This window comes from Marmota marmota, unplaced genomic scaffold (assembly GCF_001458135.2).
Source record: "Marmota marmota marmota unplaced genomic scaffold, marMar, whole genome shotgun sequence".
NCBI classification, from domain to species: Eukaryota; Metazoa; Chordata; class Mammalia; order Rodentia; family Sciuridae; genus Marmota; species Marmota marmota.
In genome coordinates, this window is record NW_025999897.1 from 1,059,201 (window position 1) to 1,083,229 (window position 24,029).

Consider the following 24,029-nt stretch of genomic DNA (forward strand, 5'->3'; position numbering starts at 1 on the left):
GAGAAAATTGCAAGATGAGGGCAGCCTGACTCGGGTTTTATATTGTTTAGTTTTCAGCACTGGGGACTGGCAGTCTGCCACGGAGCCACAGTCCTGACTAGGAATTTGAGTAGGAGTTCTTTGGAAATAGGGAATGTTACTTAAGGCAGAGAGAACACCCATATGTAGAGGCAAGAAAGAACTACATATTGATGAATTGTGCATGTGAAATTGTGGGAAATGTAGCTGGAGAGGTAAGCAGAAGCCAAATCAGGGAGAGTTTTGTGCTTTGCAAAAATGTTAGACCTTATACCTAATACTCATGTATGAGACTTTGGAAAATTTAACATAAAATGAAGTTATGAACAGAATTGCATTTTAGGCTAGGTATGGTGGTGCACATCTGTAATCCCAGCAGTTAGGAAGGCTGAGGCAGGAGGATCACAAGTTCAAAGCCAGCCTCAGCAACTTAGTGAGACCCTTTCTCAAAATAAAACAAAAAGGACTGGGAAGAGAACTGAGCTGAGCAAAGGGCTGGGGATGTGGCTCAGTGGTTAAGCACTCCAGGATGAGGAAAGAGGGTCATGATTGAGTTCCTGGTACAAAAAAAAAAAGGCATTTTAGAAAGATAGGCAATGAAGCCTCTGAAAGGGTGGTGAGATGGGGAGTTGTGTCATGCTGTATTAGTCAAGGTGAGAGAAAACAAAAGCCTGAACTAAGGCAGGAGCAGCAGAGATGAGAAGGACAGGGCACAGTGAAGGAATATTCAAAATTCAGTAATCTATTGACTTTGAAAAACAAAGAGATGATAACTTCTAAATCTCATATCTGGACACCAGGCTCTTACAACTGACTCAAGAGTGAGTTCCAAAGCCATGCCAGTTTCTCAAACCTATGATCCAACATAGTAGGATGGGGAAAAGGTTCCTATCCCACTGCTATTCCAATGCTGTGCAGCCCGGATGAAATGCAACCCCCCATTTATTTTAGCTATTTGCTCCTATTAGTCCATTTTTAGAGAAGCAAGGCAAACTGGTTAGTTTAGTGAGCCTGTATTCAGCAAGTGCCTGCCATTGCAAGACAACATAGAATTGAGGTAACAGGTTCTTGAAGACAAGTGTGTACTCGAGAACTTAAAATTCCCAAGCACCCACTGGCTCTGTTGGAACTGTGCTATGATCTTACAATGCATGTTTTATAGGAAATATGTGATTCTGCTCCCTTGTTTTTAAGGATAAAACCGGGAGAGTGACACTTGACTGCAGTCTCAATTGGCTAGGTAAGGTGAGGCTGTGCAACAAACTCCCAAATCTCAGTGACTGAGCACAACCAAAGTTTATTTTTTGCTTACACAAAGTCCTTTGGCAATAGATCAGCCCTTCTCCACCTTCATATGGAACATCTGGCCTCCCAGTCACTTTGGAAAGGGGAAGTAATATTTTTCAGGTAGGCCTGGAAGTGGCTTACTCCTGCCCATGTCTACCAAACTCAGTCACATGGTTCCAACATAAGGAAAGTCAAGAAATCAAGTCTTCTGTGGGCCCTGGAAGAGGAAATAAAGTGACCAGTAAATAGTAATGTCTTTACAATATATCATAGGGTGCACTACCTGGAATAACAGCGTCATTTGTTGAGAGCTGTTTGAACTGGACAATACATGTTTGAACCTAATAGAATGATACCTTCTACCAGTCTTTTACCTTTTTATTTTTTTAAGTTTTTTTAAAAAATATATTTTAAGTTGTAGATGGACACAATATCTTTATTTTATTTATTTTTATGTGGTGCTAAGGATCGAACCCACTGCCTCACATGTGCTAGACAAGTGCTCTACCACTGAGCCACCACAGCCCCAGCCCTTCCAAGGTTCATTTTTAAGTGATTTCAATGATCCTGACAATCAAGCCTCTGGAGATAGTTCAGTCATTTGTGAATTGGTCTTGAGGAAGTAAATAGCTCAGACTGAAAAAGCAAAAAAATCTGGGTATGTAGCTCTGTGGTAGAACTAGTGTGTGCCTACACCTTGGGAGTGATCCCAAGCCCTGTCAAAAAAATAAAATACACATAAAAACAGCTACAGAGTCGAAGCAAATTATATTTCTTTCCAAATCACACGCTGAAGCTTAAAGTGTCAAAAACACACATTTTTCTTCTGAGTGACTACTCTTTAAAAAAATTTGCCAAGAAACTGTTCTCTAAAATCATAGTTTGCTGTTTGAATCCTGACTGTCTTGCTTGGAGGAGCTGTCACTTTGACAGAAAGGAGCATAGCCTTGATTTCCAACCCAGGTATAGGGCTTCCAGGCAGAGGTTTGTGAACACAACTTTAAATTTATCTTAACTTTATATCTGCTGAGGAGACTGATGCCTTGGGCCCTCTGCAGTCCAAGCAGATGTCAGCAGATTTTTGCATACTCTGTGTTCCTTTGAGCCTATCAAACTGTTTCACTTAAATTTGGCTAAATCTCCACCTTCCCCATAATCCTATAGTAACTGTCATATCCTTTACTTGACAAGATACCATCCTCCCACCATTCCTCTGGTGTGTACTCTCCCCTACTGCAGTGAGCATCAGCTTGACTGTTGGATGACAGGTTTGACCCTGGAGGGCTGGTGATGATACAAGAACAGTCGCAACCTTGTTTGATTTCTGCACTTATTTGTGAATATAAATTCTATTAATTTGCATTTTGCTACTAAGGTAACATCATAACTACATTTAATTATAAAAAGTAACATGAATAGCTAGTGAGCACATGAAAAGATGTTCAACATTATTACTCAACAGGGAAGTATAATCAAATCAATGAGAACACATCACACCCCTCGGATGGTAACAATTACAAAAAGATAAATTTAGTGAGGGTGTGAGAAACTGAACCCTCATACCTTGCTGGTGGGAATATAAAGTAATGCAACCACTCTGCAAAATAGTCTGGCTGTCCCTCAAAAAGGTCAAACAATTCTAATTGCAACTTGACCCAGAAATTCCACTCATAGATATATTCCCAAGAGAAGTGAAGTTCCCAAGTTTACACATATTCACATATTCATAGCATCATTATTCATAATAGAACGTGGAAACGTAGATAAATAAAATGTGGTATGTTCATATAATGGAATATTATTTGACAATAAAAAGGAATGAAATACTGATGTGCTACAACATAACTGAACCCTGAAAACATGCTATGCAAAAAAGTAGTGAATCACAAAGGATCACATAGTGTATGATCTCATTTGTATGAAACGTCCAACAGAGGCAAATCTACAGAGACAGAAGCTATTGCCTCAGGCATTGAAAATTGGGAAGAAATGGTAGTGACTGCTAATGGATATGGTGTTTCTTTTGAGAATGATGAAAATGTAAGATTGATTATGGTGATGGCTACACAACTCTGTAAATATACCAAAAATCATTGTTTACTTTTAAGTTGATGGCCTGTATTACATGTGGGATGTATTAATAAAGTCATTTTCTTTTCAAAACCTACTATGGGGCACAGGAATAGTATCATAATGGAGAGACATAAGCATTTTGATATAAAAAAGGTAAGTACCAAAATACAAACATGCATGAAGGGTTATATGAGGGCAGAGTAGGGCACCTCAGCCCAATCAGCCCAACCTGAGAGTTTGTAGATATTGATCTTAAGATAGGAAATAATGCTTGAGCTGAATCTTTTGTTTTTTTTTTTTTTTCGGGGGGTGGGGGCGGTGGATTGAATCAGGGATGCTTTACCACTAAGCCACATCCTCAGCCCCAACTTTTGTTTTTAATTTTTGAAATCAGGTTTCACTAAATTGCTTAGGGCCTTGCTAAGTTGCTGAGGCTGGCCTCAAACATGTGATCCTCCTGCCTCACCATCCTGTGTCACTGAGATTACAGGCATGCACCATCAAGCCTGACAACCTGAGCTACATCCTGAAGGAAGAATGAAAACTAACCAGGTAAAGTGAAGTGTAATAGAGCCCAGCAAAGACATAGGTCTGGGGGCTGGGGATACAGCTCAATTGGTGGAGTGCTTGCTTAGCATGCACAAGACCCTGGGTTCAATCCCTAGCACCACCAAAAATTAAATAAAATTGTTCTAAGGACAAAGCATTTTTTTTTTAAAAAGACATAGGTCTGTGCTTAAAAGGAATTGAGAGAAGTATTAAGAGCAATATGGTGTTGCTAATCTGCAAGGAAGAGGATGCCTGCCTGCGTTCATCACTAAGAAGCCTGGATTTTTAAAAAAATTAAATTTGCCGAGCACATTGGTGCACACCTGTAACTGCAACTACTCAGGAGGCTGAGACAGAAGGATCACAAGTTTTAGGACAGCCTAGGCAACTTAGCAAGACCCTGTCTCAAAATTTTAAAAAGACTGGGGTTTAGCTCAATGATAGAGTGCTTGCCTAGCATGCTCAAGATCCTGGCACTTCTAGCACCACACACACACACACACACACACACACACACACACATATATACACATACACACACATTCCTAAGTGAACTATTAATTACAGTTAAAGGGCTAAGGATGTAGCTCCGTGGCAGAGCACTTGCCTAGCATGCTACAAGGACCTAGGTTTAGTCTCTAGCACCACAAGAAAAAAATTACAGCTAAAATTTTGAAGAAGTTCCATAAGAAGGATCACTGAGAAGGTGATAGCCAAATTGGGAGATGATAAAGATTTCACCAATGAGACAACGAAGGCATTTTAAACAGAGAAGCAAAGAGGTGATAAGATTTTGTACTCAGAGCTGAGCATAGTGATGTACCACTGTAATTCCAGTGAAAGGGTCAGGTGGTGGGAGCTGAGGAAGGACACAGTGAACTCTTTCCTCACACTGGAGTGCAGCATCAGGACATGAGACTGCAAAATGAGTAGCTGGATTAGGGAGGTCCTTATGTAATAAAATAAAATAATAAATATTAACAAAATATAATAAAAATATACAAATAAAATAATAATACATAACAAATAAAATATAATAATAAATAATAATAATAAATCTATGTCTGTGTGCTTTACATCTATTATCCCATTATCCTGACACTGGAGAATAGGTGTCTCTGGAGAAGGATCCTAGGAGATCCCAAAGGGAAGGGGGGATTTGACTCCGTACTAGCAAGATCTTTTCCTTAAATGATGGAAAAGAATTTCAAGTGTGTATCAGTCAAAGGCATAAACAGAGGTCTACTTTCCTGTTATTTAGGAAGGTAGATATGTGTTCAGGGAGAATGCTGACAATCTCAAGATAGATGCTTTTGGGGGTAAAGCAAGGAATACACATTCAAGTGAGAATACAGGCCATCTTGAGAATGAGAGATGTGGTTTGGAAATTCTAGCTCTTTATTTAGGTACTGGGGATTGAATCTAGGGGTGCTTTACCACTGAGCTACATCCCCAGCCCTATATATTTTGTTTTTGAGTCAGAGTCTCACAAAGTTGCTTAGGGCCTAAGTTACTGAGGCTGTCCTCAAACCTGCAATCCTCCTGCCTCAGCCTCTCAAGTCACTAGAATTACCAATTGTGCCACTGTGCCAGGCTCTGGCTCTTCTTGTAAAAGAAACTTGCTGAGGGGTAGGTATGAGAAAGATATCGGTCTAGTGATCTCAACAGTTTATGGTGGTCTGGGCAATCTCAGGATCCTTAGGCGATGTGTTCTTGATTGTCTGATCAATAGCACTGGAAAGTCCCTTAAATTACAGGTTTCTCAAAATATTACATCTCTCTTTATTTAACATATTTATTGGGGGGGGTGTTGATTAACAGTGCAAAGGTAGAATTACAGATTTCACAGGAATTCGTGGGTGACTGGCCTAGGAGACACTGGCTTAGGAAGTGACTGGCCTGAAACATTATGCAGAATTTCTTTTATCTTTATGTCTCCTTTCTGCCTATTTTTTAAAAATTTCTTCTATCCTACCTCAATCTTAGATTTTATATCTAAGGAAGTGAAAAGTAAAGGAATTTGACCCAGGTTGCACTAGTAAATGAAACAGCCAAAGTTTGAACTTAGCCTGTCTAACCCCACAGGGCAGAAATTAAAGCAGGGAGTTTGACTACAAAAGGCTCCTCTCCCCAAAAGCCTGTGGCTCATCTGAATGTGCCCTAATGAACCTCTTGTGTTTAGGAGCTTAATCACTATGATCACTGCTGTCATTTATATTAGAATTTATTGTTTTAAAGCTCAAAGGGCTTGTGTTGTGTTTTGAACTCTTCTACGTTGGTAAAGTTGGTATCCTTGTTTATAGCCAGAGAGTAAATGTAAATGAGTCAGAGAGTAAAGGTCTAGATAACTCAACTTCTCTGAGGGCGGCTTTCTTACCTTAAAACGAGGCAGTTAAACGACATATTTCTTTGCAACAGCAGCAGACGACCTATTATTCTGTTAGGAAGGAATATGGAAGCAAAATCAGTTTCATAAACCAGATGTATCCCTATTAAATCATTGTGGGACATAAAGTTCGGTGCTCCCCCAAGCAACCCGGAGGGACTGAACACTAGGTCACGCCTCAGACTCACTCTTTGGAACCACAAAACAGGAGCCAAGGACAGTGCAGCCACGGAACGGACTTTGCGGGCGATGGGGACCTGTTTTTGAAACGGACTTGTGAGAGGAAGTGCACTACTCCATCAAGGGTCCCCACATCTGGCTGCCGGGAGGACAGTGCGGGGATCATTCCTCGTTAGACTGCTACAGACAGGCGTGACCGGCGGAAGCAAGCTCAGCGTCCAAACCTACTCGTTCCGGCAGCCGACAGGACGGGCTCATCTTAGCCGCTGCTGTTGGAGGTTGCAGCCAAGAGTGGGAGCCGATGGCGTTTTGGGCTGCCGCCAACGTGAGCAAAACAGCTGCCCGATGCTTGCGGGCGCGAGGCCCCGGGTTCCCTGCGGCTTCTCGGTTGGCCTCCCACCCAGAGCCTCCGGGCTACGGCCCTGTTGCGGGCAAGAAGCTGCACCTTACCGCGGCGGCCCTCGCCGGGCACAACAAATGGTCCAAAGTCCGGCACATTAAGGGTCCCAAGGATACAGAAAGGAGTCGCATCTTCTCCAAACTCTGTCTGAGCATCCGCCTGGCGGTTAAAGGTGAGAACCTGATAGCCCCTTCTGGCCGCCGCTGCCCTCTCCGACCCTATTGTCTCGCTTGCCTCCTGGGGTTGCGCTAGGGTGCACCTTGATCCCGAGACCTTCATTTTCTTTTCATTCCCCCAATTACCACTGTTGCCCACCTCATTAACCTTCAGAACCTATCTACATTGGATGTCCCTCATCCACTCTTCCAAACAATTTTTCTTGTTAAAAAGGGAGCTGCCCTAGAAAGAAAGATAAGAAGTAAAAGTGACTTCATCCAAGTCTGTAGCTAGGAGCTCCATAGAAACAAATCCTCAGGTCAGATATATGTCTCAAACCCAAGCCCTCTGCAGTTGCTTCTTGTAGCATGTAGGTTGTGGCAGAGGCTATTGCTTGCCTAAGTCCCAGTTTGCCTCATTAGGGTTTCTTGAGACATATTTTCTTAGAAGGTAGGCTTGCAGCCATATCTTTTCCCAGTTTTGTAGCTACCTTAAAAAGTCTGTATTCTTTTTAGTGTCAGACATCCATAGGAGTAGAGAAAAAAAATCCTGTAAAAAGCAGGGACTTTGAAGTCAGGAAGACTTGGATTCTACTAATCCAAGACCTTGCACAAGTGGCTTAACTTTGTTGGGTTTTAGTTTCCTTTTCTGTAAAATGGATTTGGCCTGCTTTTCAGTAGTTTACTGAACATAATAAGCATTCATTTAATGTTAATTTGCCTCTAGAACTCCTGCCTGGTATTTCTTTTTGATTCCTTTTCTTCTGAATTCTGTGTGCATGTATGTATATATTTTACTGAAGGGCTAACACCAAGAGCCATTCACTCTTGGATTTTTTTTTTTCAGTACTGAGAGATCACCCATATCCTTGCACATGCTAGCCAAGAACTCTACCATTGAGCTACATCCCCAGCCCTTTTAAAATTTTTACTTTGAGACAGGATCTGACTAAAGTGCCCAGATTTGCCTCGAATTTGGAATTCTCCTGCCTCAGCCTCCTGAGTAACTGGGATTTCAGACATGAGTTGGCATATCCAGCTAAGAATTCTTGATATTAAGTTCAACTAACAGTATGGAATGTTTATTTCCTGACAGGCACTGATCATACAAAGATTATGAGATACAGCCCCTAGTCTCAGAGACAGCATACTTACAATGTCATGTGAACATTTCAGTAATTATGCCCAAAGTAATAGAATAAGAGCAAGGAGTATTAATAAGTCTAGGAGATATTGTTATCATCAGTGTCTCTCACCATTTTATCTAATGAAAAGTAGAGTTTGCCAAAACCTAGAATGGATAACCACTCCCAAAGATGCAGAGAATTAGAAATTTCTTTTCCAAAATACTTCCTATATTCCATGCAGATACTGGATACATTGTTTTTTGTTTGTTTGTTTTTGGTACTGGGGATTGAACTCAGGAACTTGACCACTGAGCCACATCCCCAGCCCTACTTTGTATTTTATTTAGAGTCAGTGTCTCCCTGAGTTGCTTAGTGCCTTACTGTTGCCCAGGCTGGCTTTGAACTCCTGATCCTCCTACCTCAGCATCCTCAGAGGCTGGGATTACAGGCCTGTCCACTGTGCTCAGCATGGATACATTGTTTTAATGAATGAAATGGTAACTTGCCACTGTTTTGGCTGGAAGTAGGGCTGTAAATCCCTTTTTTCTCCCATGCTGTAATGAGATATTTTTGCTGACACTTTTTTTCTTTATTTCAGAGGGAGGCCCTGACCCTGAGAGCAACAGCCACCTAGCTAATATCCTAGAGGTGTGTCGCAGCAAGCATATGCCCAAATCAACAATTGAGGCAGCGCTAAAAATGGAGGTGTGTCTTCAGTTTAATGTTCTTGTTATTGAACACAGTTCCCACAGGGTCTGTTTGGAAGGCTACCAAACACTCCTTAAATTATCAGACACTCTCAACCCAAGTGCCTCTGGGGTTTGGAGGAGCACAGTCAGGAGCAGGATGAGTAGATGGTGTTCAGAACCACACAACCCAGAACTTCCCAACCAAGCTGTGATGGGATGGGATAGAAAGAATGGGCACAGTGTGGGGAAAGCCCTGATATTAGTTTGAAGAAGGGTTATTTTTCTTTTTCAAATGTTTATGCCCTGTAGAAGAAAAGCCAGTAGAAGGGGAAAGGGTGACAGCGATAGTGATGGTGGGAGGAGCAGGGATGTTGAACTCCTGTGAGGGGTACCTTTTCCTCTGGGACAAGGAAGAATGATGTGAAGGAGTTAGTAATCATCTTAATAGCTAGTATTTATTGGGTGCTTATGCCAGGCCAAATACTTTGCTAAAAACTCTATATGCATTATCTCAGTGAATCCTCAAAATGATCCTAAGTGGAAATTGAGGCACAGAATGTTTAGGTGACTGACTAGTATGGCAATATATAAAAACGTGGATGTGTAACCGATGTGATTCTGCAATCTGTATACGGGGTAAAAATGGGAGTTTATAACCCACTTGAATCAAATGTGTGAAATATGATATGTCAAGAGCTTTGTAATGTTTTGAACAACCAATTAAAAAAAAAAAAAAGAATGTTTAGGTGACTGGACTTAGCTCAAACAGAAAATGACAGACTTGAATCAGACTCCAGAAACTATGCTCTAACATTATGCATATTGCCTTTATGTAGACAGAAGCAGAGATACAATTTTCTTCCACCCAGGGGCCCTGTATTTCCTTTGTGAAAGTGTAAGAGAAGTCATCAGTTGAAAGTTCCAGAAAGGTGCAGGGCAGGGTGCTTGAAAAGAGTAGTAAAGATTGGATGCATAGACAGGGATAAGTAAGAGGTGTGGGGAGTCCACATGAAATTGGTTATTGGCGTTCTGGAGTGTTTGAATTTTGAGTCCATGCTATTTTCACCAGCTCTTAGGACAAGGCCCTGTTGTGTGATTTTTATGCAGTAGTACTCAGCAATCCAGGGGTAGGAGCATTGAGACTTAACAGGTGGGTTTCATGTGAAATAGGATGTAGGAGGATGAATCCTGGTGGGGGTGACTTGGGAGGACAGATGTGGGATTTGGCTGGGGAGGGGAGGAAGCAGAATTCAGAGATGGCTGATTATTCAAGGGACCAGGGAACCAAAACAGACTCCCTTCTGAGAAGGGGTGATATTTTCTGTTACCTCAAAAGTTGGTCCCTAGGGCCTCCTCTGAGAAGGTGGGGACAGAAATAAAGACTTGAGAATACAGGCTCCAGCCTAGAGGCCCATCTTATGAAGCCAACATTGTGGTGCCCGTGGTTTGGACTTGGCATGTAGGAGGGAATTGGGAAACAGGAAAATGTGTTTGTGTTGTTTATTGCAGAAAACTAAGGGCATTTATTTGCTGTATGAGGGTCGAGGCCCTGGTGGCTCTTCTCTGCTCATTGAGGCATTATCTAACAGTGGCTCCAAGTGCCAGTCAGACATTCGACATATCCTGAACAAGAATGGGTAGGTGTGTGTCTAGGGGAGAGGAATGTGGGAGGGAACAGAGCCTTCTGGTTCTAATCTATGCAAGGTAAATACTGTTGACTTCTTGTGGTATTTCAAATTATAAGCATACCTTCTCCTTATTAGAATCCACTGGCATAATTGAATTTTTTAAAATATTTTTTTAGTTGTAGATGGACACAGTACCTTTATTTTATTCATTTATATGTGGTGCTGAGGATCGAACCCAGAGCCTCACATGTGTTAGGAAAGTGCTCTATCACTGAGCCACAACCCCAGCCTGGCATAATTGATTTGATCTTAATATATTCTGTTCTAGGAAGGATCCAAAAGACATGTTCATCTGTGTAGACAGGATCTTTGTCCCATTATCCCATCTGTAGCTATATAATGGTCAGGTCTTAAAATGCTTTACCAGGACTGGAGTCTTTAGGACTCCAGGAAATAATTAGCAGTCTTTGTATCCTCCAGACTCCAATCAGGGCAGAAAATAGAGGGTGGGGATGTTCTTGGACTATTCCTTACCCAGCAGCAGCTGCGTCTTCTTCAGGGAGGGAGCTGCTCCATGTCCATGTTTGCTCTATAGGCCCAGTGAGGAAGACGTGGTGTTAGAGTCTGTGCTTTGTGGAGGCTGAATGTCTAAAGGCATCCATGCACTCTGGCCCATTTCCTTTCTTCTCAGGGGAATAATGACAGAAGGAGCTCGTCATTCTTTTGACAAAAAGGGGGTGGTTGTGGTTGGAGTGGAAGACAGAGAGAAGAAAGCTGTGAACCTAGAGCGTGCCCTGGAGCTGGCAATTGAAGCCGGAGCTGAAGATGTCAAGGAGGCTGAAGATGAAGAAGAAAAGAACCTTTTTAAAGTGAGTTTGAAGCCTCTATCTTTGGTGAGCTTAACATGCCTCTCTTGGTTTCTTCCTGTGCCCCAGGGTACAGGTGAGGAAAAGAGTTCACATATTGTACAAACATTAATTAAATGAATACTGGATAAGGGGCCTACTCTACTGAGGATGATGAGAAAGAGTCAGAATATTGAAAACTATGAATTTAACCCAATGATATATTAAACTACAGCAGTTCCACTTGAGACTTTGCAAAGTTCTGTCTGGCTTTGTTTTAATACCTTCTGACTTTCTTTTATTCCTTAGTTTATTTGTGATGCCTCTTCACTGCATCAAGTGAGGAACAAGCTGGACTCTCTGGGCTTATGCTCTGTGTCCTGTACACTGGAGTTCATCCCCACCTCAACAGTGCGACTGGCTGACCCCGACCTGGAGCAGGCTGCTCATCTCATCCAGGCTCTTGGCAACTATGAGGATGTGATTCATGTCTATGACAACATTGAATGACCAGGACATATGTGCTTGTGGGCTCCTTCTTAGGCAAGGGACAGCTCATTCTGTAGCACAGGCATCTGCAGCAATCTTTGAGACTGAAGCAGGTGGGAAGCCTAACAGGTTAGGAGGTCAAAGGCCATTTCTTGTGGCTTTGAGGTCAGGGGAATCACACTTTCCTGGGACTGCTTTGTTGGCACTGCTGGTATTTCAAAGCCCTCCTGGATGCAGGGTGGGATCAGCCAGCTGGTCTGACTGTGATCTCAGGTAGTTGGCCCTTGTGGGAATTGTAAACTCCTCAAGGCCCTATATATTGAAAACTACTCTTTGTGTGTGGGTACGTCTATGTGTGTGTGTTTATGGTATTAGGGATTGAATCAAGGGTGCTGTACCACTAAGCTCTGTCCCTAGCCCCTTTTTATTTTTTAAGTCAGGGTCTTGCTGCTCAGGCTGGCCTTGAACTTGGGATCCTCTTGCCTCAGCCTCCTGAATCACTGGGATAACAGATGTGTACAACCATGCCCAGCTGGAACCTATTCTTAAATAATGACAGTGGTTGATCTTGGTTGCTGCATTGCTGTTGTATGGCTCTTGAGCTTTTCTGCATTCATTTGGGTATTGGACTTCTAGACTAACTATTTCAGTACCCCATGCTTAGTTCCGTCCTTCAATTCCAGATTTTTGTCGTTGTTGTTTTGTAGTACTGGGGACTTCACCCAGGGATGCTTTACCACTAAGCTATACCCCCAAATCCTTTTACTTTTTACTTTGAAACAGGGTCTCACTAAGTTGCCCAGTTTGACCTTGAACTTGTGAATCTTCTGCCTCAGCCTCCTGAGTATCTGGGATTACAGGCATACCCCATTATACCCAGCTTGTTGCTTATTTTTTTGACTGGCCATAGAAATATGGTTGTATCCAGGCACTCTGTGGTCTAATACTGGTCTTATGGCTTAACATTGATATTCATTCATGTAACTACTGTTTCTCAAACATCTACAGTGTACAAGAACTCTCCTTATCTAGAGCACAGACTGTTCAGCTGGCACCCTGTGACCTCAGAGGGAAAATACAGGACTACTCTCTATAGGAGCTGCCCACAATAGTGGGGTGTGCTATGCATGTATCTTCATTTGATGTGGCCTCTGTGCCCTTCTGTCACCAGAGAGCTTAAGGTTCTAGCCCAGTAGAAAATTAGGTGTCAGTGATAAGGGACTCCCTAGGACCTCTTTTTCCTGACCATTGTATGTCCTGAGATTGGTCAGAGTAGACCTGTCAGAAGATTGGGCTGCTCTGCAGAAAGCCATCATCAAGCTGAGTTTGAGTGCTGCAGGTACCTAGGACACCCAGCCCCAGCTCCTTTCCATCCCATATGTGAAATGATGGGGCCCTAAGAACTGAAGAGGTCATGGAGACAGAAGGAAGAGTGAAAGACTGAATCAGAAGCCTGGTAGTAACTTCTGGGTTCAGAGGGGCCAGGAAGGCCAACCACATATGCCTGTCAAGCATTTTGGGCCTGGAGTGCCTTTTGGATCCCTGTTATCCACCTCCTTGTAAGTTGTTTAAGCTATTTCTGAGCTCATAGTAATTTTCCTGAAGGAGCCTCAGGTAAATAAGGATGGAAAATAACCAAAACCAAATTGACTATAAATGATAACTTTAGCTTTTAGGAACAATAGATGACTAATTTTACAATGACCTTGACAACCGGAGAGCAATGGCTGTGGGGAAGAAAACTGACTGAATAATCCAAGATGATGTCAAACTATATGTCCTTGTATCTCGTTATTCATAGTCAAACTATTACCTGGAACTCTTTATTTTGTAGGAGATAACTCATCCAAACAGCTGATTAACATATAATTAAAATATAGTATAATTTTAAGTTTATATGCTGCTTCATACCCAACAATTGTATCAAATAAGCCAAGTATATTATGCACAGTTGATCTCACACAAAGCAGGTGAGAACAGGTTCTAACACCACGTCTTATATTAATAGACATTGTTTATAAAGTATCTCTATTTTTGGAAATGTTAAATATAAATTAATTCGGAAGACTGATCATTTTTAATCTGAGAAATATGTATAAGGAAGCCTACTCTTACGTAATAATATAATAATATAATAATGTGAATTGGCTTCCTCTAGCCTAGTAGATAGAATTTATTAATATGGATTGTTGCATAACCAGTTTTCTTACATCAAGGCTACTTGCAGAATTGCATGGTAATAGCTTCTGTTGAAGATGGCTCTGCACTGACCCCTGGCGGTATCCCGCAGTCTCTTGCAGTTAATGTACAAGAGGAAATGAAGGAACCCTTTTTTGAACCTGTTCTGCTGTTTCTAGATCTGGTAAAGAGATCTTGAGCTATTTAAATAAAAATTGTCATATCGATATGATGAGGTATTATGCTGCCATTAAAAATTATTTTTCAAAGAATATTTTTGTCAGAAGATCTTTACATAATCATTTATTACTGGTTTTTTTTTTTTAATTATCTTTTAACTAGGGGACATACTTAAAAAACAAAACCTATACAAATTATTTTCTAACCAGGGAGACCACATCTGGGTATGCAGGAGCCAGCTAGACCTTAAAATCAGAGGAATGGGGGGTTAGGGTTGTAGCTCAGTGTAGAGCACTTGCCTAGCTCGTGTGAGGCGCTGGGTTCACATAAAAATAAATATAGGTATTGATTGTGTCCATCTACAACTAAAAAAATATTTTAAAAAATCAGAAGAATGGGGTCTGGAACTGACTTGCTTTACCTTATTATTGGTCATTTTCTTAGCAACACAAAGTCATTCAAGGACTTGAAGCCACATTAGGCTTACATTCAAGTGTCCTTTTGGTGGAATGGAAGCATTTGTGACAGGCTCTTTCCACTGCCTTTATTGTTTTAATAAGTGCTATTGTGTGGAGCTGCCTTCCCTCTGCCAGAGGCCCTGACTGAATCAAAGAGGACTCTGCCTCTAACCAACTGTGGAAATTCAACCCCTTGGTTGAGTTACTTTTTTCCCTCTGTAACTTAGAGCAAAGCAGTCAATAAATCTCAAAACCCTAGGATCCCCTGACTCCCAGACTTTTAATTGAATTCCTGCAGACTCCTCTGGAGATATTGAGGAGAAAAAATTAAAATGTCAATAGGTCTAGCATATGCAAGTGCTATAATAGATTACACACTAGTCTTGACTAAATCACTTTCTTCTACCATGCCTAGCCAGTGAACAGAAAAGCATTTTTTCCTTTTTTACCTTTTTTTTTTTTGTCTATACCAAAAAGGTAACATTATTTTGTTTTGTTACCAAAGATTGAACCCAGGGGTGTTTAACCACTGAGCCACATCCCCAGCCCCCCCCCCCCCACACACACACACACCTGCCTTTTTTTGAGACAGGATCTTGCTAAGTTGCTGAGGCTGGCTTTGAACTTGCAATCCTCCTGACTCAGCCTCCCCAGCTGCCAGGATTACAGAAGTGCACCACTGCACCCAGCTGAAATTTATTGGTTGTTTCTTTTTTTTTAAGTTAAGCCTTACAGAAATATACAAGAACAAAGGTCCCATCTAAACCTACCTGCTAAGATACAACCAGCATTAGCAATCTATGTTATTCTATTCTTTGGAGCCAGTCTTCCAGGAAATTAGCTCTGCCGGTCACTAATGGCCTTGGACAAGAATTTAGCTTCTTTGCATCTGATAATTCATATGCAAAATGGGAATAATAACAGTACCTATACTATTTGTCAAGCACTTAAAATGGTGCCTGGCAATAGTTAAGTTTTTAATAAATGTTGGCCTTTTCCCCATTAAATATGAATGAACATTTTCTAAAACTGAATTGTGATCACCCTATACACTTTATAACCTGTTTGTTTTCCACTTCACAAGATATTCTGGGTAGCTTTTAATATTAGTATGAAAAAGTCTCTTCATTCTTGTTAGTAGTTACCTCATACTCTTTGGTGTTAATGTGCCATAATTTATTGAACCAGTCTCTTATTTTCTACTTACAAAAGATATTGTAATGAATGTTCTTAATCTTTGCTCACTTGTAAAATATATTTTGTGATGAGTTTATAGAAGTGGAATTTCAAAATGAAAAAGCAATTTTTATTTAGAAGTAAATGTCAATAGTTGTAAAAATCTGCTATGAAGTGTATGTTACCTTGATGACACAGACAAACTAACCAGTTGAAATGGTAATCCAAATATATTCTACTTTACCTCCAAATTAAAAGAATGTTCATCAGATCAGGTGATAGATGCTGGGCTTGATGATGCACACCTATAATCCCAGCAACTTGAGAGGCTGAGGCAGGAGGCTCACAAGTTTGAGATCAACCTCAGCAACTTAGTGATACTCTTCTCTCAAAATAAAAAACAGTGCTGGGTATATTTGTGGAAATTACATTCAATTACTGATATCCCTATTTGATATTCATTTAACACATTTTTTTAATGTTCTATGAAATAAAAGATAGTAGGCATACTTACTAATTTGAATGAAAGCCTCTCTCTCTCTCTCCCCCTTTCTCTCTTTCAGTAGTGGGAATCAAACAGAGTGTCTTGGCTGAGTATGGTGGCACATGTCTGTAATCCCTGTGGCTCGGGAGGACAAGGCACGAGGATCACTAACTCAGCAATGGCAAGGTGCTAAGCAACTCAGTGAGACCCTATCTCTAAATAAAATACAAAATAGGGCTGGGGATGTGGCTCAGTGGTTGAGTGCCTGAGTTCAATCCCTGCTACCAAAAAAAGAAAAAAGAAAAGAAAAGCGCAGTGCCTTGTGCATGCTAGGTAAGTATTCTACCACTGAGCTAGATCCCTACCCTAACAACGCCTGACAGTATGCTTCCTTTGTTAAAGGCAATTACATCAAGGTGGGACAAGTGTGTGGATGAAGAAGTACTGGATGCTCTGAGAGCACGTCAGAGGGCCTTAACCCAGACTTGGAGTTATGTGTTTGGGAAGGCTTCCTAGAGGGAAGCTAAGGAAGTTTAGGCTAAGTTTTTTTCCTGAAAAAATGAGGGGTGGGGTGCAAAATACACATTGAGAGACTGTTACACTAAGTAATCCAAGTAGACAGATTGAAGACATGGTCAAGATTGGTGGTGAGGGAAGGGAAATGGGGAGCAAGAGCTCATTGATAACTCAGGTATTACTTGGGGAACAGAAGGTGGAAACTGGAACAAGGGAGGAAAATGATGAGTTCAGTTTGGATCTGTAGAATTGAATTTAGGTGCCTGTGTGAAGTCCAAGGAGTGATATATATCTCAAACTCAGAAGGACCTGCCAGAGCTAGAGAGGAAGTTTGGATTCTGGAATTCTCAGCACATATGATAATTGCAGCAAGGGAATGTTTGAGATGGTTGGTTGAGGGATCAACAGTGGAAATGAAGCCCACTAAAAAGGCAGGGGGAAAGAAAGGTAGAAGGGAAATCAGAAGGCTTTATCCAGCTGAAGACTCAATAGTTGTGTTGCAGTTCATTACATGCACGGCACTATTCCAATTGCTGATGATAAAGCAGTAAGGTTTTACACAGATTTTATTTGTTGTATTTGGAGGAAGCAATATAATTTCATGCACTATGAAGGAAAAATAAGGCAAAATATGGAAATACAGAATGATGGAAGAAAGGCTATTTTTTAAATATTTATTTTTTAGTTGTAGTTAAACACAATATCTTTATTTATTTATTTATTTATTATTTTTATGTAGTGCTGAGGATCAAACCCATAGCCCTGCATGTGCTAGGAGTGCACTCTACTGCTGAGCCACAACCCCAGCCCTTTTTAAAAAAAGTTTTAGTTGTCAATGGATCTTTTTATTTTATTTATTTATATGTGGTGCTGAGGATTGAACCCAGGACCTCACACGTGCCAGGCAAGTGCTCTACCTCTGAGCCACAACTCTAGCCCCGAAAGGCTATTTTTGATGGGGTGTCTAGGAATGATTACTCTTAAGAATTGGCATTTGAGCAGATGTACAGAAACGTCTGAAGTACAGAAACGGGAATATCTTGGGGAAGAGCACTTCAGGTAGAACAAATCGCAAGTGCAAAGGTCCTGAGGTAAAGAGCTTGGTAGATTCAAAGAATGTTACGGAGGCCAGCATGGTATAAGGCTGGCAGTGGTAGAAGAGTTTGGAGAGGATGGCTGGGGTCAGCTCCTGCTGAGCCTGGTGACAAAGAATTGGGGTTTTATTCTGAGTGTGTTGGGAAGACATTAGAGGGTTGACAGCAAGGAGTGGCATGATCTGAATTATATTTAACGAAGATCACTCTGGTTGCTGCTGGAGAATTATTTTGGGGGCAGCCCAGAGGAAACAGACCAGATAGGAGGTTGGGACAATTATCCAGGAGAGAGAGAGGGTGTGTTTTAGTTTGGTGGTGATGTAAATTGGATGGATTCAGATACATTTTGAAATGAGAGCTGAAAATATATACTAAGTGTTTAGATATATGTTTGTTAGGAAAACAAAGAATCAAGGAAGCCTCTTCTTGGTTTGTACTTTAACAACTAGGAAAACAGGAGCAGAGTTTAGGGTGAAGGGGGAAAAGAATCTAGAGTTCTTATGTAGAACATGTTAAATTGGATACATATATTGGACATTCCAAGAGAAGCTGCTTCTTGGGCCTTCAGATACAGGTCTTAGAGTGGGTACTAGATTTCTTCTGGCATTCATATAATTTTTTAAAAATATTTTTTAGGTGTAGATGGATATAACACAACACCTTTATTTTTATGTGGTGCTGAGGATCGAACCCGGATCCTGCCCGCTAGGCAAGCACTCAATGTGAGCCACAATCCCAGCCCGATATATAATTTTTTATGTTGATCTCAAGATCAATAAATTAAGACCTGAATCTAGGCCTCAGGTTGGCAGATGGTGACTTCTAGCATTGGCCTATTATATGCATTCTTAACAGGGTGATATTGTCCTCAATGGAACAAAAATTTATTGTCAAAGTTGGAAGAAAAAAAAAAACAAACCCTTAGACTTTACAATGACTTATGACCTTCAGAATTCAACTTCATCTGACAAAAATCTTTTTTTTTTTTGGTCGTGCTGGAGATTGAACCTAGAGCCTTGTGAATTTTAGGCAAGCACTCTACCAACTGAGCTACACCCCCAGCTCCATCTGACAAAATCTTATTCCTTAGTGTTTAATATATTTTATTAGGAAGAGCTTAAATTTAATTAAATAATTAAAATTTTCAGACTAGGGGCTGGGCATGATAGTGTAGGCTTGTAATCCCTGGCTGAGGCAGGAGGATCACAAATTCTCAGCCAGTTTGGCTAGTTAACTTAGTGAGAACCTGTCTAAAAATTTCTTAAAAAGGCGGGGGCGGCAGGGCTTCTGGCTCAGTGGTAGAGTGCTTGTCCCCCATGTGTGAGGCACTGGGTTCAAGTCTCAGCACCATATATAAATAAGTAAATAAAAATAAAAGTCCATTGACAACTAAAAAAAAGTAACACATAATCTTAAAAAAAAAAAAAAAAAGGTTGGGGATATATCCCAGTGGTAGAGCACCCTGAGTTCAGTCCCTAGTAGCATTAAAAACAAATCGTTGGGATGTATCTCATTGTTAGAGCTTTTTGCCTAGCATGTGCAAGATCCTGGATTCAGTCCTAGACACCATAAATAAATAAATTAATAAGTTAATTGATTAAAATTCTCTCCTGGCACGGATGGATGATGGAAAAAAAATAGGTTGAGAAACACTGAACTTGTGCATGGCTTTTAGGACAGACCTGGTATGAATCCTGGTTCCATCACTTGGACATGGAACTTAAATAAAATGACATGCCTGGCCTATAGAGAATGGCTGACAAATGTTTCTTTCCCTTTTATTTCCTCATCCCAGAAGGGAGATTATTATAGAGAACTCCAGTAAATTGAGTGGTGACCTAAATCAGGTGGGAATATGAACTTTAAAAACGTATTGAGGAAAAACAGGACATAAGGGCTAATTAAATATTAGGAATTGGGTGTAAGAAAAAGGGAGCAGCTGAAGTAATTCTTAAGGAATTTGACACTCAAGGCAAGCCCCCAGTAAAGGTTGTTAGGTGCCTGTTGAAAATGCTATCTGAGGAAGCTTACTCTGGAGTCATTGACATATTTCACTGAAATAGTGATCAGAGGAAGAGAGCCCACATTAATTGTGGCGGACTTGGAATCGGAAGATCTGGGTGTATAAAATGTTGAACAATGAGGGGTTGGGAAAATTAATTATGGTCACTATTTTGAAATATCATGCAGCCGGTACAATTGATTCAGAACAATATTTAGTGGCACATTAGGAAACAATATGAAGCCATTTTTGTCAAACTTATGTCTGGGTAGGAAATAGATAAAATTATCTCTGGGCTAGATATCAAGTTTTCTTCTTTGTAGTTTTCTGTGTTTTTAATTTTTTTTCAATACAAAATGCTTTTGTTAGTTTTAATAACTAGAAAAAAAAAAACACTATTTTCCAAAAGAACTTTTGGCGGAATTCACAGAACGTTGTGACCCACATCTCAGCATTACCCCAACCTCTGGGTCCTGAGAAACGGAGAACCAAGGGTGTGGCTCCGGAGGTCTGAGACCCAGGGAAAGGGAGGCAGTGGCGAAACCTCCCTTCTCTGGGCAAGCCCAGTCTTTGGGGGGAGGACTAACTAGGGATCGGACGCAGAGGTGGCCACACGACGCGAAGCTCAGAGCCAGACCCTCCCCTGGGGCTAACACCGGGAGGAGCAAGACGCTGGCCTCCGGAGTCGTCCGGACCACGGGGGCAGCCTAGAACCGAAGGGCGGAAGGCCCAATGGCCCTGGCGGCCGCCTCCTAACCCCAGCCCCAGAGTAGCCGGCTGGGAACCGCGCCAGCCCGCGCATTCGCGGAGCCTTCGATGACTGATGGGAGGTGGGAATGTGGGCGGAGCTTCACACCGCAGCTGTGATTGGAGCAGCCCACACCTCCCGGGAAGAGCTGGAGAGAGCTCCAGCTAGAGATGCGCAGAGACTGAGGCTCGAAGTCTTCTCCGTGATTGGCTAGCAGCACGGGAAACCGGCTATGTTTTGATGATTGGCAGGCGCCAGACATCACTCGGAAACCGACTTTGCTTGGCCATTGGCATCCTGAGGGAGGAGGCGGGATTAGTTTTCGTGTGGTGCTGATGATTAGCTGGCGGCTGAAAGAGTTTAGGGTGTTGGGAGAGAGCCTGGGGAGGGGGGCAATAGGGGTAGCTGACTTCCTTCTCGTTATTGGCTGGTGAAGTGAGTGGGGGTGGTGCGAAGGTCCTGCAGCTGCCTGGGATTGGAGGATGCTGGAGTGAGTGACAGACAGGGGGGCGAGCTGCGCGACCAGCGGTTTGTTTTTCGGAGCGTTCCTGAGGTGGAGAACGGTGGCCGGACCGAGCGACTGCNGAGGCCCTCCGGGGCTGCCCCGCCAGCCGAGCCCACTAGGCAGCCCTCTTTCTGGGAGGCGCGGAAGGCGCATCCCGAGGAGGAGGAGGAGGAGGAGGCGGAGGCGGCGGCGAGACCCAGGGCCAGTGCTCTGCTGGGCAGCCGGCTCCAGCCTCAGCGAGCCGGCCCTGGAGCCCGAGGGAGGGGGAGCGAGAGCGCAGTGTGGGGCCCGGGTTGGAGGCTGGTGCAGGCCCAGCTGCTGTTGTGTCTTTTCCTTGATTTGCTTTTTTTTCCTGCCTGTGTCATTTCCTTCCCTTTGCTCACATAGGCCAGCCTGTGAGTTCCCGGGGCTTGCTTTCGAGTCCTGGTGCGCGCCCCAGCGCAGGGGGAAGGGCGTGCGAGGATCGGCTGCGAAGTGATTAAACTCGAATCTCTGTTATCAACAGCGTGGTTGAGAAATGCGTGCTCCACGCAGATTGCAGAAGGTTAGGAATGTAGGGTGCTGCAGATTATAGTTCTTCCGCTGCTTTTTGAAAGATTCATTTGTGGTGTTTTACATCTATTATTTTTCTCTTGTGATATTCCTGAAAATTATGTAACTTTTGAAAGAAACATTTGCTACAGAAAAGATTCTAGGAAATCATTTCCTTTTTGTCAATATTTGCCGTTTTAGCTGGAAGATGTAATCTAAGAAAAGCTGATATTGTCTTCCACACGCAGCACTTGAACTAGATTTCATATCCTTTTTAGTACTTAACAAATGACCATTGGAGCAGATTAAGGAATAGACGAGACAGGCGGTGTAATACTGTTGTCCCCATTCACAAGAATTATTAAAAGGGTGAACTTGAGTGAAAAAGGATTCTTTGCAAAACCATTCATTGCTTCTCCGAAGTGTCCCATGTGAAGAGGGAATGTTAATATTTGCTTTGCCCTAATAATCAGGTCAAGTTATTAGGGCATTTTGTAGGTTAAGTGTGTGCTGTGTCACATTGGTTAGATATTCATTTATGACCCATCTCCACACTCTTTGAATGAATTGCCTTGTTCTGTTTCATGCTGTCCCTCAAACAGTATAGGAAGGGTTTATTTGTTTGCTGGGCTTGTTGTTTCTTTCCAATTATGTTCTTTAAAAGTTCTTTCTCTTCTAGGGAATGTCTCCCATGAGAGTTAAACATATAAAGGAATCCAATAAGGCCTGATGTTCAAATATATAATTCTACAAACATTTTTTGAACATTTACTATAAATGGGGCACAGAATTATTTTTGTCTTCCCAAGGCTTTAAATATTTATAGAATTTGAACTAATCTTTGAATTGATTTATGAACCTATATTATAATAGTTAGTCTTCTATAAGTCTACTCTTGTCCTGTGTGGAAGCATTAAGTCCAAAAGGGGTTATGAAGAACTTGAGGTGTTCACACTTTGCAAAACCAGTAAGATTGTCCAGATGTGAGGGCTACATCTCATTACCTAAAATAGATATACGAACCTGTTTTCAAGACATTTTTAAAAAGTTTAAGTGTCTGAATTATGGGGAGGAAAGGAACTATATAGGTAATTTCAGAGTCCCAAAGGTAAAGGACCAGGAACTTTTAATTTGTCCTTTTATCAGTTTTACATTAAAAAACTGAGACTGTGAAGAGGGGAATTAACTTGTCTGGTGGCAGCAATACACTGGACAAGCCAGTTTAAAAACCACTGCCCTGGCTCTTTCTCCCCTTGCCATTCCCTACCTCTTTTCTGTAGATGATCTTAACACACTGTGAGAGGTAGTATTGAGTTTTCTAGACACCGGGCTCTTTCATTTGTTTTGTTTAGAGCTCAGCAAGGTTATATGTACATAGACACACACACTCTCTGAAATACTAATTTTATTTTGGTGATGTAAATGATGAAAACTCATCCCCAGTTAGTTTGCTTTGGTTGTAGTTCTAAATAAACCAGCAAGGAAGAGGCCCTGGGTTCAATCCCCAGCACCAAACAAATAAATGAAATAATTTGATGAAAAAGAAACATAGATTCCTTAATATCTTAGTTACACTTGTTGAACTCCATCCCAGTGAGGAAAGGACGAAGACTAATTTGAATACCCTGCCCTGCAGGTTCTTTTGTTAATAGTCATATTTTCTTGAGCTGTTCTATGCCCCAGATTCAAGCCTGTTTGGCAACTTGTATTGTTAATAAAAACAGGTCAGATTTTATATTGGTTATTAGCTCCAGTAAATTTCTAGTGGAAACTATACTTTGTAAATAACAAAAAATTCTTCTTTTTACTTTGATACCATGCTATGTAACTATTAAGAAAAAAAAAATGGGATTGACTGGTTGTTATTTCTTGGTTACCGTAGAATTCCCTCCCAGTTTTAGTAATTGTAATGGCAAGTGCTGTTAATAATACCTGAGACTAATTCACTAGTGTTTATTTGGTGTTTTTATAAATACAATCTGAAACTTAGTGGAATATGTTACTGAAAAACATGTAATAACTTGGAAATATTAAGGAAAATATAGTGAACTAAGTATAGGATTAAATAGTCTGGTTCTAGTCGCTGATTTGATGTCAGAATCATGGTGACTGTTACAGAGTCTGTGTCTCTAGGGTTCCAAGGCTGTTGGGAGCTCCCTGGAAGACCAAATTCAATTTAGTTTGGCTAGAATATGATCACCTGTGTAGACTCAGAATGGTTATTAACTTTTGATTGAAACTTGAATTATAGCCAGGCGTGGTGATGCATGCCTGTAATCCCAATGACTCAGGAGTCTGGGGCAATTTAGTGAGACCCTCAACAAATTAGCA

The 24,029-nt window shown here is 41.5% G+C and overlaps 2 protein-coding genes and 1 long non-coding RNA gene across 4 annotated transcripts in view; 2 read left to right on the forward strand and 1 right to left on the reverse strand.

Moving 5' to 3' along the window:
- Positions 1–1,295: 1,295 nt before the first annotated feature.
- Positions 1,296–6,631, reverse strand: LOC107158327. Its single transcript, XR_001505604.2, has 3 exons — positions 6,502–6,631; positions 6,305–6,364; positions 1,296–1,522 (listed from the first exon to the last, which is right to left on the reverse strand). It is a non-coding gene; the product is annotated as an uncharacterized LOC107158327 (long non-coding RNA).
- Positions 6,632–6,704: 73 nt separating this feature from the next.
- On the forward strand, positions 6,705–14,276 carry LOC107158326 (translational activator of cytochrome c oxidase 1). Its single transcript, XM_015504793.2, has 5 exons — positions 6,705–7,065; positions 8,774–8,880; positions 10,374–10,501; positions 11,184–11,361; positions 11,647–14,276. The coding sequence occupies exons 1-5, from the start codon at positions 6,795–6,797 to the stop codon at positions 11,845–11,847; spliced, it is 885 nt and encodes a 294-aa protein (XP_015360279.1). The 5' UTR covers positions 6,705–6,794; the 3' UTR covers positions 11,848–14,276.
- A 2,133-nt stretch (positions 14,277–16,409) lies between these two features.
- The window catches only part of Map3k3 (mitogen-activated protein kinase kinase kinase 3), a 74,387-nt gene continuing 66,767 nt past the window's right edge, over positions 16,410–24,029 (forward strand). For both annotated transcript variants that reach the window (XM_015504794.2, XM_048798134.1), the window contains exon 1: positions 16,410–16,488. In XM_015504794.2, the coding sequence (XP_015360280.2) occupies positions 16,425–16,488 (64 nt within the window). In that variant the 5' untranslated portion in view covers positions 16,410–16,424. The remainder of the gene's footprint in view (positions 16,489–24,029) is intronic.